The sequence below is a fragment of the Thamnophis sirtalis genome, unplaced genomic scaffold (genome assembly GCF_051295495.1).
Source record: "Thamnophis sirtalis isolate CommonGarterSnake01/CBP01778 unplaced genomic scaffold, rThaSir2_p1.2 scaffold_9, whole genome shotgun sequence".
NCBI lineage: Eukaryota > Metazoa > Chordata > Lepidosauria > Squamata > Natricidae > Thamnophis > Thamnophis sirtalis.
Genome location: NW_028261389.1, coordinates 79031530 through 79047036, shown reverse-complemented (window position 1 = coordinate 79047036; position 15507 = coordinate 79031530). Strand labels below are relative to the sequence as shown.

Here is a 15507-nt window from a genome sequence, read left to right as displayed (position 1 = left end):
GGCAGTTCGGCGGTTCGAATCCCTAGCGCCGCGTAATGGAGTGAGCTCCCGTGACTTGTCCCAGCTTCTGCCAACCTAGCAGTTCGAAAGCACTTAAAAAATGCAAGTAGAAAAATAGGAACCACCTTTGGTAGGAAGGAAACACCGTTCCGTATGCCTTCGGCATTGGGTCATGATGGCCACATGACCACGGAGATGTCTTCGGACAGCGCTGGCTCTTCGGCTTTGAAACGGAGATGAGCACCGCCCCCTAGAGTCGGGAACGCCTAGCACATACCTTTTCCTTTATCACTTTTAGCAAGTAGGCAGAGATAGATCTTCTCCAGGGTAAAACATAACCATAGCTTTAGGACAACATCCTTAAAGCCAATTTGGTGTAGTGGTGAAGGCATCAGGTTACAAATCAGGAGACTCTGAATTCTAGTCCTGCCTAGGCATGAAGGACAGTTGGGTGACTTTGGACCAATCACCAAGAGATGGGGGGGTCTCTACTCGCCCCTCCCCTCCCAGCCACCCCTCACCTGCCCGCCCGGGCTCCTTAGGGCCCCAACAGAAAGCAGTTGCTGGAGCGAAGCAGCCACCACGAGAAAAAGTTGGTAAAGCAGCTCAGTTCAAATTGGATCTGGTGGAGAAGGAGGCTCAGCAGAAGCACCTCACTGAGGACTAGGAGCATAGGCTTTCCAAGCAGAGGGAAGACCTGCAGGAGTGCAAGGCCAGGTACCGGCGCCTGGAGAATCAGCAGGCTGAGAGGGTCAGCCAGTTCCAGGCCATGACTCAGTCCCACTGGAACGAGGCCCTCCGGCTCTTCGCCACCAGTGGCGCTTCCCTCCAGCCTTCGCCCAAAGCCCCCCACCAGGAGGCCGAAGCAGACCCCAAGTCGGAATTTCTGCCCCCCCTCTGACCCACACAAAAAGACCCCAAAGGGGGGGAGACTCGCTGCAGCAACACAAGTGTTCATTGCACATGTCTGGCAAATAATTTTTCCGTGGACCACCAAAATTTTCTCACGGACCACCAGTTGGTGACCGCTGCACTAAACCAGGGGTGTGTGAGAGAGAGAGAAGAGAGAGAGAGAGAAAGAAAGAGAGAGAGAGAGAGAGAAATAGAGAGGGAGAGGGAGAGCGAGTGCAGGACGATACACTGTGCTGCATAAGCAAAGGTGAGAATTGTGTTGTATTCCTTAACCAATGCGCAGATGAAGGACCGAATCCTTGTGAAATGGTTCAGCATCCCAGATACAGGAAAGGACCGGATGCTTGCTTTGACAACGCTACAGTAAGTCTTCCTCTTCTTTTGGACATAAGAGCCTTCTTCTTTTTTTTCTATTTCTCCCTTCCTGAGAATAGTTCCCATCTTTCATTGACTTTACTCTCTGTCTCTCTCTCTCTCTCTTTCATTATACATATTGCTCCCCTTCCCGAGTCTTTCTAATGCAAATGTTCTCACAATTAACCTTAAAACCCGATGGCTGCTTTTTCTGAGCCGCCCTGCCATTGTGCTTTCACACACAATTCCTATCTTTTTTTTTTTAAAGGTGGTGGTGGGGGGGGGGGGGCATAGGACAGTCTGTGCTGGCTTTCTCTACACAGCCGTGGCAATCTTCCACAGTGTGTTCAGCAGCCTTGAAAATGGAACTTTTAGATATTATTGTTTTTTTCTCTCCTATTTGACTCATGGGCCTAATGCATCCCCCCCTCCTCCTCGTTCCAAATCTCTTTATATGTGGGCACATTGTTTATCTGGAAGATATCGCTTCTCCGTTTCAAAAAGGATTCCTTGTAAATGGACATATATAAAATCAGTGGTGGTGGGTTTCAAAAAATTTTGGAACCTCTTCTGTAGGTGTGGCCTGCTTTCCGGGTCCACTGGTGGAATCTCTTCTAACCGGTTCAGTAGATTTGACGAACCGGTTCTACCGAACCGGTGCGAACCGGTAGGAACCCACGTCTGCTTCCGGCCCTCCGAGTCTTATGACTCTGTGACTCCGAGAGAGTTTGCTCAGGCCAGACTTTTACAATCCAAGATTGTAGGTTGCGACAAAAACGTGTGTGTGAGAACGTCAGAACCCGGTGTTTGAGCCGTGATAAATGTTGACACACGGGAAGTTCCTCTTTGCTGGGAACGAGAGTGAAGACATCATTTGATGCCTACCTCGAGCGACAAGACTGGATATTTGTGTGTGAACGTACAGCGGAGTCTTGCTTATTTAGCTTGATGTGCTCTTCTCTATGTTAGCCAGGTAACGATAGCGTTTTGATATCCTGGGTTAAGTTTCCTTTCCAGTTCTCTCCGTTAAAATCTTTTGCTTTTTTATTATTATTATCATTTTGCTTTTCGCATTATCTCTTCTGTCGGCCAGCCAACTTTGCATGAGATTTCATCTTCTCTGTGTGTTTCTTTCTGTGTCTCTTCCTTTCCTTTCCTCCGTTTGCGACTTTACCCCGTTACTCTTAGGATCAGCCTCTATGCACCAGGAGCTTCGCCACTGCTACGATGCCCACCTCTGTCTTCATTTTTCTGCAAGTTTTCATGTGGTGTGGATGGTCAGTTGCTTTCTCTAATTTTATGTTTCCTTTCATCTCCCCTGACCCCAAAGTTTTGGGTTGTTGTTGTTGTTTTTCTTTTTGCAAGAATACAAAGGGAACTAAGAATGCATACAACGGATGACATTATGAAAGGGAGAGTGATGGATGTAGGCTTGTTCAGAACTTGGATTCTCTCAAGGTTAGATTAGGAGATGGTTAAGATCCTTCTCTTTCCTCTTCTTCCTCTCCTTTCCTTTGCTTCCCTTCCCTCTTCCTCCTTTCGTTTGCTTTCCTTCCCTCTTCCTCCTTTCCTTTCCCTTCTCTTTTTTTCCTTCCCTTCCCTTTTTCTCCTTTCCTTTTTCTGTCATCCTTTCCCTTCTCTTCCTTTTCCTTCCCTTCCCTTTTCTCCTTCCCTTTCCTTTTTCTATCTTCCTTTCCTTTTTCTATCTTCCTTCCCTCCCCTCTCCCTCCTTTCCTTTCCTCTTCCTTTTCCTTTCCTTTTTCTATCTTTCTTTCCTTTCCATTCCCTTTTCCTTCCCTTTCCCTTCCCTTCCCTCTTCCCCCTTTCCTTTCCCTTCTCTTCTTTTTCCTTCCCTTCCCTTTTTCTCCTTTCCTTTCCTTTTTCTATCTTCCTTTCCTTTTTCTATCTTCCTTTCCTTTTTCTATCTTCCTTTCCCTTCCTCTCCTCCATTCCCCATCAATTTTCTTTCCTTTCCCTTTCTTCCTCATTCCCTTCCCTTTCCACCTTTTCTTTCCTTTCCTCCCTTCCCTTATTTCACTTCCCTTCCTTTCCTTTCCTTCCCTCTCTCCTTCTTCCTCCTTTCCTGAGAATATCTTTGGTTATTTCATATATTTTGTGGGGGTCATCAATTCACTTGATTCAGTTATTTGTTCTTCCAATGAACAGCCCTTCTGTTCGTGTTCTCTCTCTCTCTCTCTCTCTCTCTCTCTCTCTCTCTCTCTCTCTCTCTCTCTCCCTCCCTCCCTCCCTCCCTCCCTCTCTCTCTCCCTCTCTCTCTCTCAAGGTCTATTAGGATAAATACACTAGAATTTCTATTTTCATTTCACCATCTTTGTAGATCTTTAATTTTGACATGGAAGGGATGAGCCACAATTCAAGCAAGGGACATAGGCTTTACACAATTATCATCCCTCATCCGGTTTTTAGTAATTTTCTGAAGAAGGAAAATCTCCTGGCCTAACTACGGACTTCTGGTTGTCAATTAAGAAAGCATTTGACGAGATAGAACTTCTGGGCTGGCTCCACTTCTCATTCCTGTTATGCATCCATATGTTGTACTCCTTGAATTTATGCAGACAATATGGGTATGTGAATCAGCCAAGATCTAATTTAAGGATTCGAGTCCATTTAATTAGAATTTGCATTTCGGTTCAAAAAAAAAAATTGTGTTGAGTCAGTTTGAATTTGTGGTTTGAACATCACTCAAAAGGATGATTTAAACGAACTGCTCTTCAGTCAAAACTTTGCACAGCTCCAATCGACGTTGCGTGAGTTTGTAGAGCTAATACTGTGGAATATAAAATCCTGCACCCCCTCCCTCCCCCCCCCGTAAAACCGTAACAGCAACAAATCAGCAATCTAAAAGAACATAATCAGTCTGAAAACAACTTGGCTTGCTTAATATCCACCCAGAACCATAGCTGTTGGTTTTCAGAAACGCTGTCTGCTAATAATATACAAACATTGGAATCAACGGCCTTTCTTGAATAAAGTAAAACACAAGAGAACAAACACAATGGGACAGATGATTATGGGGAGGTGGTTTTCTCATATCACCTCTATGCAGGTAGATTCTCAAAGGGGAGAGTGTAAATTTGGCTTCCATGACTTGGAGGCCCAAAGGATTAAACCGTAAGGGTGGCTGGTGGGGTATCTTGATGGAAAACCTGAATTTTGAAACATTTACCACTAGTGGTGGGTTTCAAAAATTGTTTGAACCTACTCTGTGGGTGTGGCCTCCTTTGTGGGAGTGGCTTGCTGCCCATGTGACCGATGGGAGTGGCTTGCCGCCCATGTGACCGGATATGAAGATGCCGACGACACTTGTCAGAACCACCTTCAATTACCTGACACACAGCACTGGCATGGATAAGAATATGATGTAAATTTGTTTTTTAAAAGGCATCTTTGCTAAGAGCCAAGGTGGCGCAGTGGTTAAATGCAGCACTGCAGGCTACTGCTAGATCAGCAGTTCAGCGGTTCAAATCCCACCGGCTCAGGGTTGACTCAGCCTTCCATCCTTCCGAGGTGGGTAAAATGAGGACCCAGATTGTTGGGGGCAATATGCTGACTCTCTGTAAACCGCTTAAAGAGGGCTGAAAGCCCTATGAAGCGGTATATAAGTCTACTGCTATTGCTATTGCTTTGGTTTGCGTTAAAAAAACTTCAACAAACGCAATGTTCTGATTGCACCACAAACGCAGTAGTCATCCTTACCTTTCACAGAGGCACTGAGTTTTATAAATAGGAGCATGATAGTGTGGAATAATCCTATCCAAGGACCAGTGGTGGGTTTCAAACAAATTTGGAAGCTCTTCTGTAGGTGTGGCCTGCTTTCCGGGTCCACTGGTGGAACCTCTTCTAACCGGTTCGGTAGATTTGACGAACCGGTTCTACCGAATAGGTGCGAACTGGTAGGAACCCACCTCTGTTTACCACCCTTCAAGGTTTTGTGGAAGCACACCATGAGTGTTTGTGCTTTTCAGAGGTATTTCAGAGATATTTCAGAGGTACACAAATGCACAGGATGATGGCAAGGACACCATCTTGATCCTTTTGCGATGCTGGTTGAACCATTTGGAATGTGAATAGGGTTTTGTGTAGTTACAAAACGGGGAGCAGCCTGAGGAGCCCTTGGTGTTCTCTGAGCTTGGTTGTTATCTTAAAAGTGTCATTATCCAAACTAGGTAACTTTATCAGTGTAGAACTGATGTTCCTTGTTTGGGTCATGAAACATCTGCCAGAAAACCACCAAGCTCAGAGAGTCTCAACACTGAGCTTCCAATATCCTCCTTTACGGGGAGGAATTTGCCCGTTTACAACATCCCAGATGTGGTTGGTGCCACTGGTTGCAAACTCATCTTTTCCCAGAAGCTAAACTGGCGAACTTTCTTCCTCAGTTTGTCTCACCCAATAGGATGCTACCGTACATAATCCCTACAGATTATCTTCCCATTCCTCCTCCCAACCTTGGGGATTAGGCACAGGTCCAAGGAAAACATAAGCTGTGGCCCTTTTCCATGTTTATTTATTTTTTTGAGAGGCCCCAGTGATCCCACAAACATTCTTGGAAAATGCTGGTCTTTTTGCTTGCTATATGCCTGATTGCTGTGAATAGAATAGAATGGACTATGGACTGGACTAGAATAGAATAGAATATGGGAATAGAAAAGAGTAGAATGGAATAGAATAGAAAAGAAAATGGAATAGAATGGAATGGAATGGAATAGAAAATAGAATAGAATAGAAAAGAAAATGGAATAGAAAATAGAATAGAATAGTATAGAAAATAGAATAGAATAGAATAGAATAGAAAATAGAATAGAATAGAATATGGAAATAGAATAGAATAGAAAATAGAATAGAATAGAAAATAGAAAAGAAAATAGAAAAGAAAAGAAAAGAACAGAAAAGAAAATGGAATGGAATAGAATAGAAAATAGAATAGAATAGAATATGGAAATAGAATAGAATAGAAAATAGAATAGAATAGAAAAGAAAAGAAAATAGAAAAGAAAAGAAAATGGAATGGAATGGAATAGAATAGAAAATAGAATAGAAAATAGAATAGAAAATAGAATAGAAAATAGAATAGAATAGAATATGGAAATAGAATAGAATAGAAAATAGAATAGAATAGAAAAGAAAATAGAAAAGAAAAGAAAATGGAATGGAATAGAATAGAAAATAGAATAGAAAATAGAATAGAATAGAATATGGAAATAGAATAGAATAGAAAATAGAATAGAATAGAAAAGAAAAGAAAATAGAAAAGAAAAGAAAATGGAATAGAATAGAAAATAGAATAGAAAATAGAATAGAAAATAGAATAGAAAATAGAATAGAAAATAGAATAAAATATGGGAATAAAATAGAATGTGGGAATAGAATAGAATAGAAAATAGAATAGAATAAAAAATAAAATAAAATAGAAAAGAAAAGAAAAGAAAATGGAATAGAATAGAATAGGAAATAGAATAGAAAATAGAATAGAAAATAGAATAGAAAATAGAATAGAAAATAGAATAGAAAATAGAATAGAAAATAGAATAGAAAATAGAATAAAATATGGGAATAAAATAGAATATGGGAATAGAATAGAATAGAAAATAGAATAGAATAAAAAATAAAATAAAATAGAAAAGAAAAGAAAAGAAAATGGAATGGAATAGAATAGAAAATAGAATAGAAAATATAATAGAAAATAGAATAGAAAATAGAATAGAATAGAATATGGAAATAGAATAGAATAGAAAATAGAATAGAAAATAGAATAGAAAATAGAATAGAAAATAGAATAGAAAATAGAATAAAATATGGGAATAAAATAGAATATGGGAATAGAATAGAATAGAAAATAGAATAGAATAAAAAATAAAATAAAATAGAAAAGAAAAGAAAAGAAAAGAAAATGGAATGGAATAGAATAGAAAATAGAATAGAAAATATAATAGAAAATAGAATAGAAAATAGAATAGAATAGAATATGGAAATAGAATAGAATAGAAAATAGAATAGAATAGAAAAGAAAAGAAAATAGAAAAGAAAAGAAAATGGAATAGAATAGAAAATAGAATAGAAAATAGAATAGAAAATAGAATAGAAAATAGAATAGAAAATAGAATAGAAAATAGAATAAAATATGGGAATAAAATAGAATGTGGGAATAGAATAGAATAGAAAATAGAATAGAATAAAAAATAAAATAAAATAGAAAAGAAAAGAAAAGAAAATGGAATAGAATAGAATAGAAAATAGAATAGAAAATAGAATAGAAAATAGAATAGAAAATAGAATAGAAAATAGAATAGAAAATAGAATAAAATATGGGAATAAAATAGAATATGGGAATAGAATAGAATAGAAAATAGAATAGAATAAAAAATAAAATAAAATAGAAAAGAAAAGAAAAGAAAATGGAATGGAATAGAATAGAAAATAGAATAGAAAATATAATAGAAAATATAATAGAAAATAGAATAGAAAATAGAATAGAATAGAATAGAAAATAGAATAGAATATGGGAATAGAATAGAATAGAATAGTCTGAAATCCCAAAGATTTATTCTCAAATTAGTTTAAGATCCTCTGTAGGTTTCTTTCGAACTAAGGGATGCTTTAATTCCGTGGGTCTAAATCGAGAGGCAGCAGGAAAAGATTCCAGCTGTAATCTGGAACACTTTCTGTCCACATGGCCTCAAGCAAGTACAATCACCGTTGACGTGAAAAGGAAACAGCAATATTTCTAGTCCTAACTTGAGAACAAACTGAATGCCACAGGGCAGGACAGGACGGAATAGCCATTGTTACTTTGAAAGGTCACTAAACAAACGATTGTAAGTCAAGGACTACTTGTAATGAATTTTCATTTTCCAGCAGTTCTGGAGAATCATATCTTTGACTAAGGACATTAGTAGAAGCGTTTGTCTTCATTCTCCCCATATTGCAAAATCACTAGAGGGAGTCATCTGGCTCTAAGAACTTCTAATAAAATACGGCATGCAGCATGTCTATATTAAGGAAAAGCCATTTAATTATCTTCAGATATATCTTAGATATCTGATACTCATTTGTAATGACACCGTGTTCCTCTAAGCCATAAAATGAAGAATTAGTGATTTCTGGCATCAGTTTTATCTTCATAGCCATAAATATGTTGACTTATATAGCTAGCTGGCTTCAGTTACTTTGCATGCATTCCAAGTAAGTATTCCGCAATCACGAGGAATGATCTTCCTTCTGAATTGCCAGCAAAATTGACCTGATTTTGGGGTTTTTTTTTCCTGTCGATTTGAATGAAAACATGACCATTTCACCTCCCTTTATTATACTCCATCAATAAATACTCTCTGTGCTTCACATCACATTGCGCTATGTGAAATAGTTGATGAAGAAAAGACAGAATCAGAGGTGATATTCAGCAAGTTCTGACCAGTTCTGGAGAACCGGCAGCAGGAATTTTGAGTAGTTCAGAGAACCGGTAAATACCACCTCTGGCTGGCCCCGCCCCGTCTATTCTCTGCTTCCCGAGTCCCAGCCCACCAAGCCACGCCCACAGAACCGGTGGCCAAAAAAAAAAATTAGATTTCAGCACTGTGTGCGATCAACCCCAAGAATAATTTAAACTCTTTGTTGAATCCATGCAGTGGTTGATAACCAGCAAACGTGGCTTATCCTGTTTGCACAGAAATCTATTTAGCAATATTGTGGTTGAAGTAAGTTTCATGGCGAGTCAGGATATGTTTTTCTTAGCCCCCGTGTATATTTTTGCTTGCTTTTTTTTTTTAATATGAGTAACGGCTCATTGGGTATTCCAAAAAAGTACCTTATTTCCAAACTTCTTAGTGCTGACGGATTTTGCTCCTAGCTTTCTGAAAATTAATCTCTCTTTAGCTTCCTTTTCTCTGAATCATTTATGTTACATTTCAAGGCATGGTTCTACATGGGACATGAATGCCAATAAGGTGACTTTATGCACGCTATTTATTTTTTAAAATCAACAGGACATTTTTCCAATATAGACAAATAGCACGCAGTGGTTAGGCGATTGCTCACTCTGTGTGCGTTTGCTGGTGTGAGCAATTCCTTATTCCTTTTGCTTGACAAAACCCTTTTGCCTTTCTTTGCTATCATCAACACAACACATCTGCCTCTAATTTACGGTAAGGGTGTTCTTGAAAAGATCAAAACAGTTAAGATGCTAGCCACAATATTGTGATGTCAGCACCACCTCTTTACAATAGAATAGAATAAAATAGAATGGAATAGAATAGAATAGAATAAGGAATGGAATGGAATAGAATAGAATAAGGAATGGAATAGAATGGAATAAGGAATGGAATGGAATGGAATAGAATAGAATAAAATAGAATGGAATGGAATAGAATAGAATAAGGAATGGAATAGAATGGAATAAGGAATGGAATGGAATAGAATAGAATAGAATATGGAATGGAATAGAATAGAATAGAATAGAATAGAATAGAATATGGAATGGAATAGAATAGAATAGAATAGAATATGGAATGGAATGGAATGGAAATATGGAATGGAAATATGGAATGGAATGGAATAGAATAGAATAAGGAATGGAATGGAATAGAATAAGGAATGGAATGGAATGGAATAAAATAGAATATGAAATGGAATGGAAATATGGAATGGAAATAGATTAGAATAGAATAGAATATGGAATGGAATGGAAATATGGAATGGAAATATGGAATGGAATGGAATAGAATAGACTAGAATAAGGACTAGAATGGAATGGAATAGAATAGAATATGGAATGGAATGGAAATATGGAATGGAAATATGGAATGGAATGGAATAGAATAGAATAAGGAACGGAACGGAATGGAATAGAATAAGGAATGGAATGGAATAGAATAGAATATGAAATGGAATGGAAATATGGAATGGAAATAGATTAGAATAGAATAGAATAGAATAGAATATGGAATGGAAATATGGAATGGAATGGAATAGAATAGACTAGAATAAGGACTAGAATGGAATGGAATGGAATAGAATAGAATATGGAATGGAATGGAAATATGGAATGGAAATATGGAATGGAATGGAATAGAATAGAATAAGGAACGGAACGGAATGGAATAGAATAAGGAATGGAATGGAATAGAATAGAATATGAAATGGAATGGAAATATGGAGTGGAAATAGATTAGAATAGAATAGAATAGAATAGAATATGGAATGGAAATATGGAATGGAATAGAATAGACTAGAATAAGGACTAGAATGGAATGGAATAGAATAGAATAGAATATGGAATTGAATGGAATGGAACAGAATAGAATAGAATAGAATTCTTTATTGGCCAAGTGTGATTGGACACACAAGGAATTTGTCTTCGGTGCAGAAACTCTCAGTGTACATAAAAGACATCAGTGATAAATCATGATCTTAGTCATAACTAATACATTCATCATGAATCATACAACACAGGGATAGTCATAAGATACTAAATAAATAGTCAACATAAATCACACTAGGAGACTAAACAATAGAAATTGTAAAGATACAAGCAACAAAGTTATAGTCATGAGTAGAAAAGGAGGTAGGCAATAGGAAGGTTGAGAAAAATAATAGCAATATAGTCTTAGTAGATAATTTGACAGTGTTGTGGGGATTAGCTGTTAGCAGAGTGATGGCATTCCTGTAAAAAACTGTTCTTGTGTGTACTTGTTCTGGTGTGCAGTGCCCTATAGTGTCATTTTGAGAGTAGAAGTTGAATCAATTTATGTCCAGGATGCGAGGGGGTCTGTAGATATTTTCCCGGCCCTCTTTTTGACTCGTGCAGTGCGCAGGTCCTCAACGGAAAGCAGTTTGGTAGCAATTGTCTTTTCTGCAGTTCTGATTCTCCTCTGAAGTCCCTGTCCGTCTTGTTGGGTTGCAGAGCCAAACCAGGAAGATGGGCATTGTGCATACACAATGTTGCCATCACACAGATGCAGTTGCCATTTTGAACCGTGCCCAGAGTCCGTAGTTAATGAAAAGTAACTTCCTTTCTTATTTTAGGGATGCAGTGGCTCAGTGATTAAGATGCTGAGCTTGTCGATTAGAAAGAGCAGAAGTTCGGCAGTTCGAATCCTTAGCACTGCATAATAGGCAAGAGCCGAGGTGGCGCAGTGGTTAGGGTGCAGTAGTGCAGGCCACTTCAGCTGACTGCTATCTGCAGTTCAGCGGTTCTAATCTCACCGGTTCAAGGTTGACTCAGCCTTCCATCCTTCCGAGGTGGGTGAAATGAGGACCCAGACTGTTGGGGGCGGTATGCTGACTCTGTAAACCGCTTAGAGAGGCCTGAAAGCCCTATGAAGCGGTATATAAGTCTAATTGCTATTGCTATAATGGAGTGAGCTCCCGTTACTTGTCCCAGCTTCTGCCAACCTAGCAGTTCAAAAGCATGTAAAATGCAAGTAGAAAAATAGGGACCACCTTTGGTGGGAAGGGAACAGTGTTCCGTGCGCCTTCGACATTGAGTCATGCCAGCCACATGACCACGGAGATGTCTTCAGACAGCGCTGGCTCTTCGGCTTTGAAACAAAGATGAGCACCGCCCCCTAGAGTCGGGAACGACTAGCACATACCTTCTTATTTTAGCTTACAAAATTGGACACCCTCTTTCCTTCTGCATTATTTAAGGCTGATAACCAAAATGAATAATAACCAAATCATTTTGGTCAATAATCAGAATTAGTCATTTCAGTTTAGGAGCCTGCTAAAATACTTTGTGACTGAGTTATTTTAAAATGTGACCGAGTTATTTCAAAACCACAAGGAAAGAAAAAGACTTCCTGCTCACAACATACCATATCTGAGGTCGCATTTTAACTTGTGATAATAACTTTTATATTGTATATCGCATCTGAAAGAACTGTATTATTGTTTACCGTAAATAGAAGCAGGGACCTATTATTTGTGGTCCCACCCAGGGTTTTAGATTTCTGTGGCTGATATATAGGCATTTCATCCATTTTATGAGAAGGAAATAGAGGGTGCGGATATCAGAAAAACAGAATAACCGTAGGACGTACAACTTAACTCCCAAATTTCCATAACCTCAAGTTCTTATTTTTCATAATTTCACAATCTGTTATTTTGCACTTGAGTGGAACTCTTAAGAATATATATATATATATATATATATATATATATATATATATATATATATATATATATATATATATATATATATATATATATATATATATATATATATATATATATATATATATATATATATATATATATATATATATAAAAAATATTGGGTTTCTGTCTGGATGGACTCTTGTGACGAGCCTAATGACAGAGAGTGGAAGTGTGACCTTCCTCCCACACTTGGGCATACCAGGGGTTGTGACTTTAAGTATATACCTCCCACCCTGGCTGGCTGATAAAAGGAGTTGTTCTCGGTAGCTCAAATGGTTAACTCCCTGCCTGGGAGGCAATAGAGCACAGGTTCGATTCCCAAAAACTTGGGTATGGCTAGCTGATGAGAGCTAAATAGCTTGAAATAGATCTATACTAGACTCCCTTTATTTATTTATCAGCATAAATATAACAAATGTAACAAAAAAGGCAACAGTAAAAAATATATACATACATATACATATACATATACATATACATATACATATACATATACATATACATATACATATACATATACATATACATATACATATACATATAATTATATATATATAATTTATCAGCACAAATACTATACATACATACATACATACATACATACATACATACATACATACATGTATATACTGACCCCTCTAGTCCCACACCAACACACTCCGACCCAAAAATAAATTACAACATTTAATTAACAGACAGACAGGTCCTTGGCAGCAATCCAGCACAGATAAGCCGTGGCAGCAATCCAGCCTGCCAAGCTCACAATAATGTTCTCCAACATTAGTTCCTGTGTTGACTTCTGCAAGAGGTGTGTGTGCACCTAATGACCAGCTGGGTAGGCGGGGCTCAGTGGTCATGTGATCATGTGAGCGTGGCCAAGTCAATGTCACTCAGGTCGATGGGCACTTTGCCTTAGCTGTTACAATGGTAATAAGGGTTAACCGGAGAGGCAGTTTCTGTAAGCAGGGCAATAAAGATTAAGCTAGAAACAACACCAAAATGTTTCCTTCCTGCCTTCCTTACAGGATTAGCCCTGTAAAGTGGGAAAAAACAAAAGGAGATTTCTTCCAACAACCGGTTCTCCGAACTGCTTAGAAAGTTACAAACTGGTTCTCCTGAATAGGTGCGAACCGGCTGAATCCCACCACTGGACTGCACAGAAACCTGAGGCTCACATGGGCCCACTCGGCGAGACTAAATTTCACAAATGGGTTCCAGTGAGAAGATTATTGTGTAAAGAAGTTGTTGTGGCCTGCCAGCGGCCAACGGAACTGGCGGCAGATTCAGACAGTGAGGAGGTTGGGGTGGAACCTGGGCCAGTCCTGGAGTCTGGGGAAGGCTCCGATAAGGGCTCTGTGTCAGAGGCAGAGAGAGGGCCAGGGCCGTCTGACAGTTATCAGCTGCCTTCGGAGTCAGACGTCATTGAGGCAGAAGAACAGCTGGAGCCTGTTCCCGATGTGCGCATTCGCAGAGCTGCCAGGAGAAGGGAACAGCTAAGGAACAAGGGCCGACTCAGGAGTAAAGCCACAAGTAGACCAGTCATGAAATCCTCTTACCTTCACTACCAGTTTGGAACTGGGAGTACACCGAACTGGGGCAAAGCGGCAGAATACCATCTCTGAGGTAGACGGTGAATAATCCCTCCCATAGGGAATAAAGAGGAGCGAAAGGGGAGTGGAGTTTGCAGGAGACAATTAGGTCCCTTAATTAGTGTGAAGATTTGCTCCTGACTCTCAGAGACTCCTTGCCAAGTGTTTTCTTTTACAGCTGTTGCGTTTGGAAGATATCAGCCTGGCAACTCTCCAAGCCTGATAAGGTCTGTGGTTGTAAATTCACCCTTTGAAAGACTTTGCTGGATGTGAAGGAGAGGAATTAGCCGTAGCTTCATAAAAAAGGGGTTTTTTGTCGGGACAAGGAGCCCGCTTCGTGATTTTGTGAAGCCGAGGTCAGAACATAAGTCAACATCTGTCTAGTGATGTTTCAGCTAATTCTAATGAATCTCTCTCTCTCTCTCTCTCTCTTTCTCTCTCTCTCTTTTACCAACAGAATGATTCCACTGAGTGTGGAGGCGTCTCTGCATTAAGTCCATCAATCTTGTCTATGGTAGGAATCCAGTTGATCCTGCTCTGGATGTTATCTGGCACCAGGCCCTGCGAATTATGACCCTGAGAAACCCCACACCTAACCTAAACCAACCGAGATCCTGCCAAAATGTTAGCCCGCCATTTTCATTCAAGGAAAAAGGCGCACGGGGGTGTGTGTGTCTCCCGTCTGCTCCGGCCTGCAGATTCAATGGCGACGCCAGTGACTCTAAAATCTTCTCGGGGGGCGGGCAAAGGCGCTCGAAGGCACCCACCGTGGCTGCATGTTGGTGTGTCCGATCCGTTAACACTTATGTGTGTGTGTGTGTGAATGCTTCATCATCTGGCCCATTCAGAAGCAGAATTCTGTATGTGCTTTAACTGTGGATTTGCAGGGTTGGGGGCTGAGATCTTATTCTGTGTGTCTGCTTTTTGAAGACTCCGTGTTTAAAAAAAAGGGCTGCCCTTTTTGAGAGATCACCCCATTTCTATTTTGTTTGTTCGGACTCGGTTTTGAGTGGGTTGCACTCCTTAAATGTGGCACGCCCGATTTGCAAAGGAAAAGGGGGGGGGGAACCCCATCCATTTGCCATTTCCTTCGCATTCTGGTTTAGAATCCCGATGGTTTATATGCCTGCTTTCCATTTTCTTCGAATACAAACTCAAACTTCATTTCACACCGGTTCGCCGGTGTCAAATCAACCGTAAACCAACGCCGTGATTTAAAAACACAGAGACTTCGTCACGACTTCTCCTCCTCCTCTTCCTCCTTCCATGAACCATTGCTCCCACTGCCAACTTCAAGCCCATCAATGCAACGGCGTTCGCACAGCTGAAAATGTTCCCCAACCTCAGGAATTTAAAATATTCTAAGGGGGAGGGGAGGGAGGAATCAAAATGATGGTTTGGAAGGTGGAAACCGGTTTGAAAATTTTAAAAAAGGACTTTTTAAAAAAAAAATGGAGAAGAAGAAAGCGAAAACGTT

General features: G+C 39.6%; 1 protein-coding gene across 1 annotated transcript in view; it reads left to right on the top strand.

The window, feature by feature from the left end:
* The window catches only part of CACNA2D1 (calcium voltage-gated channel auxiliary subunit alpha2delta 1), an 88073-nt gene extending 72981 nt beyond the window's left edge, over positions 1–15092 (top strand). Inside the window, exons 30-31 of the mRNA XM_087722359.1 lie at positions 1196–1275; positions 14488–15092. Coding sequence (XP_087578485.1) covers positions 1196–1275; positions 14488–14604 — 197 coding nt within the window. The 3' untranslated portion in view covers positions 14605–15092. The remainder of the gene's footprint in view (positions 1–1195; positions 1276–14487) is intronic.
* The last annotated feature ends 415 nt before the right edge of the window (positions 15093–15507 follow it).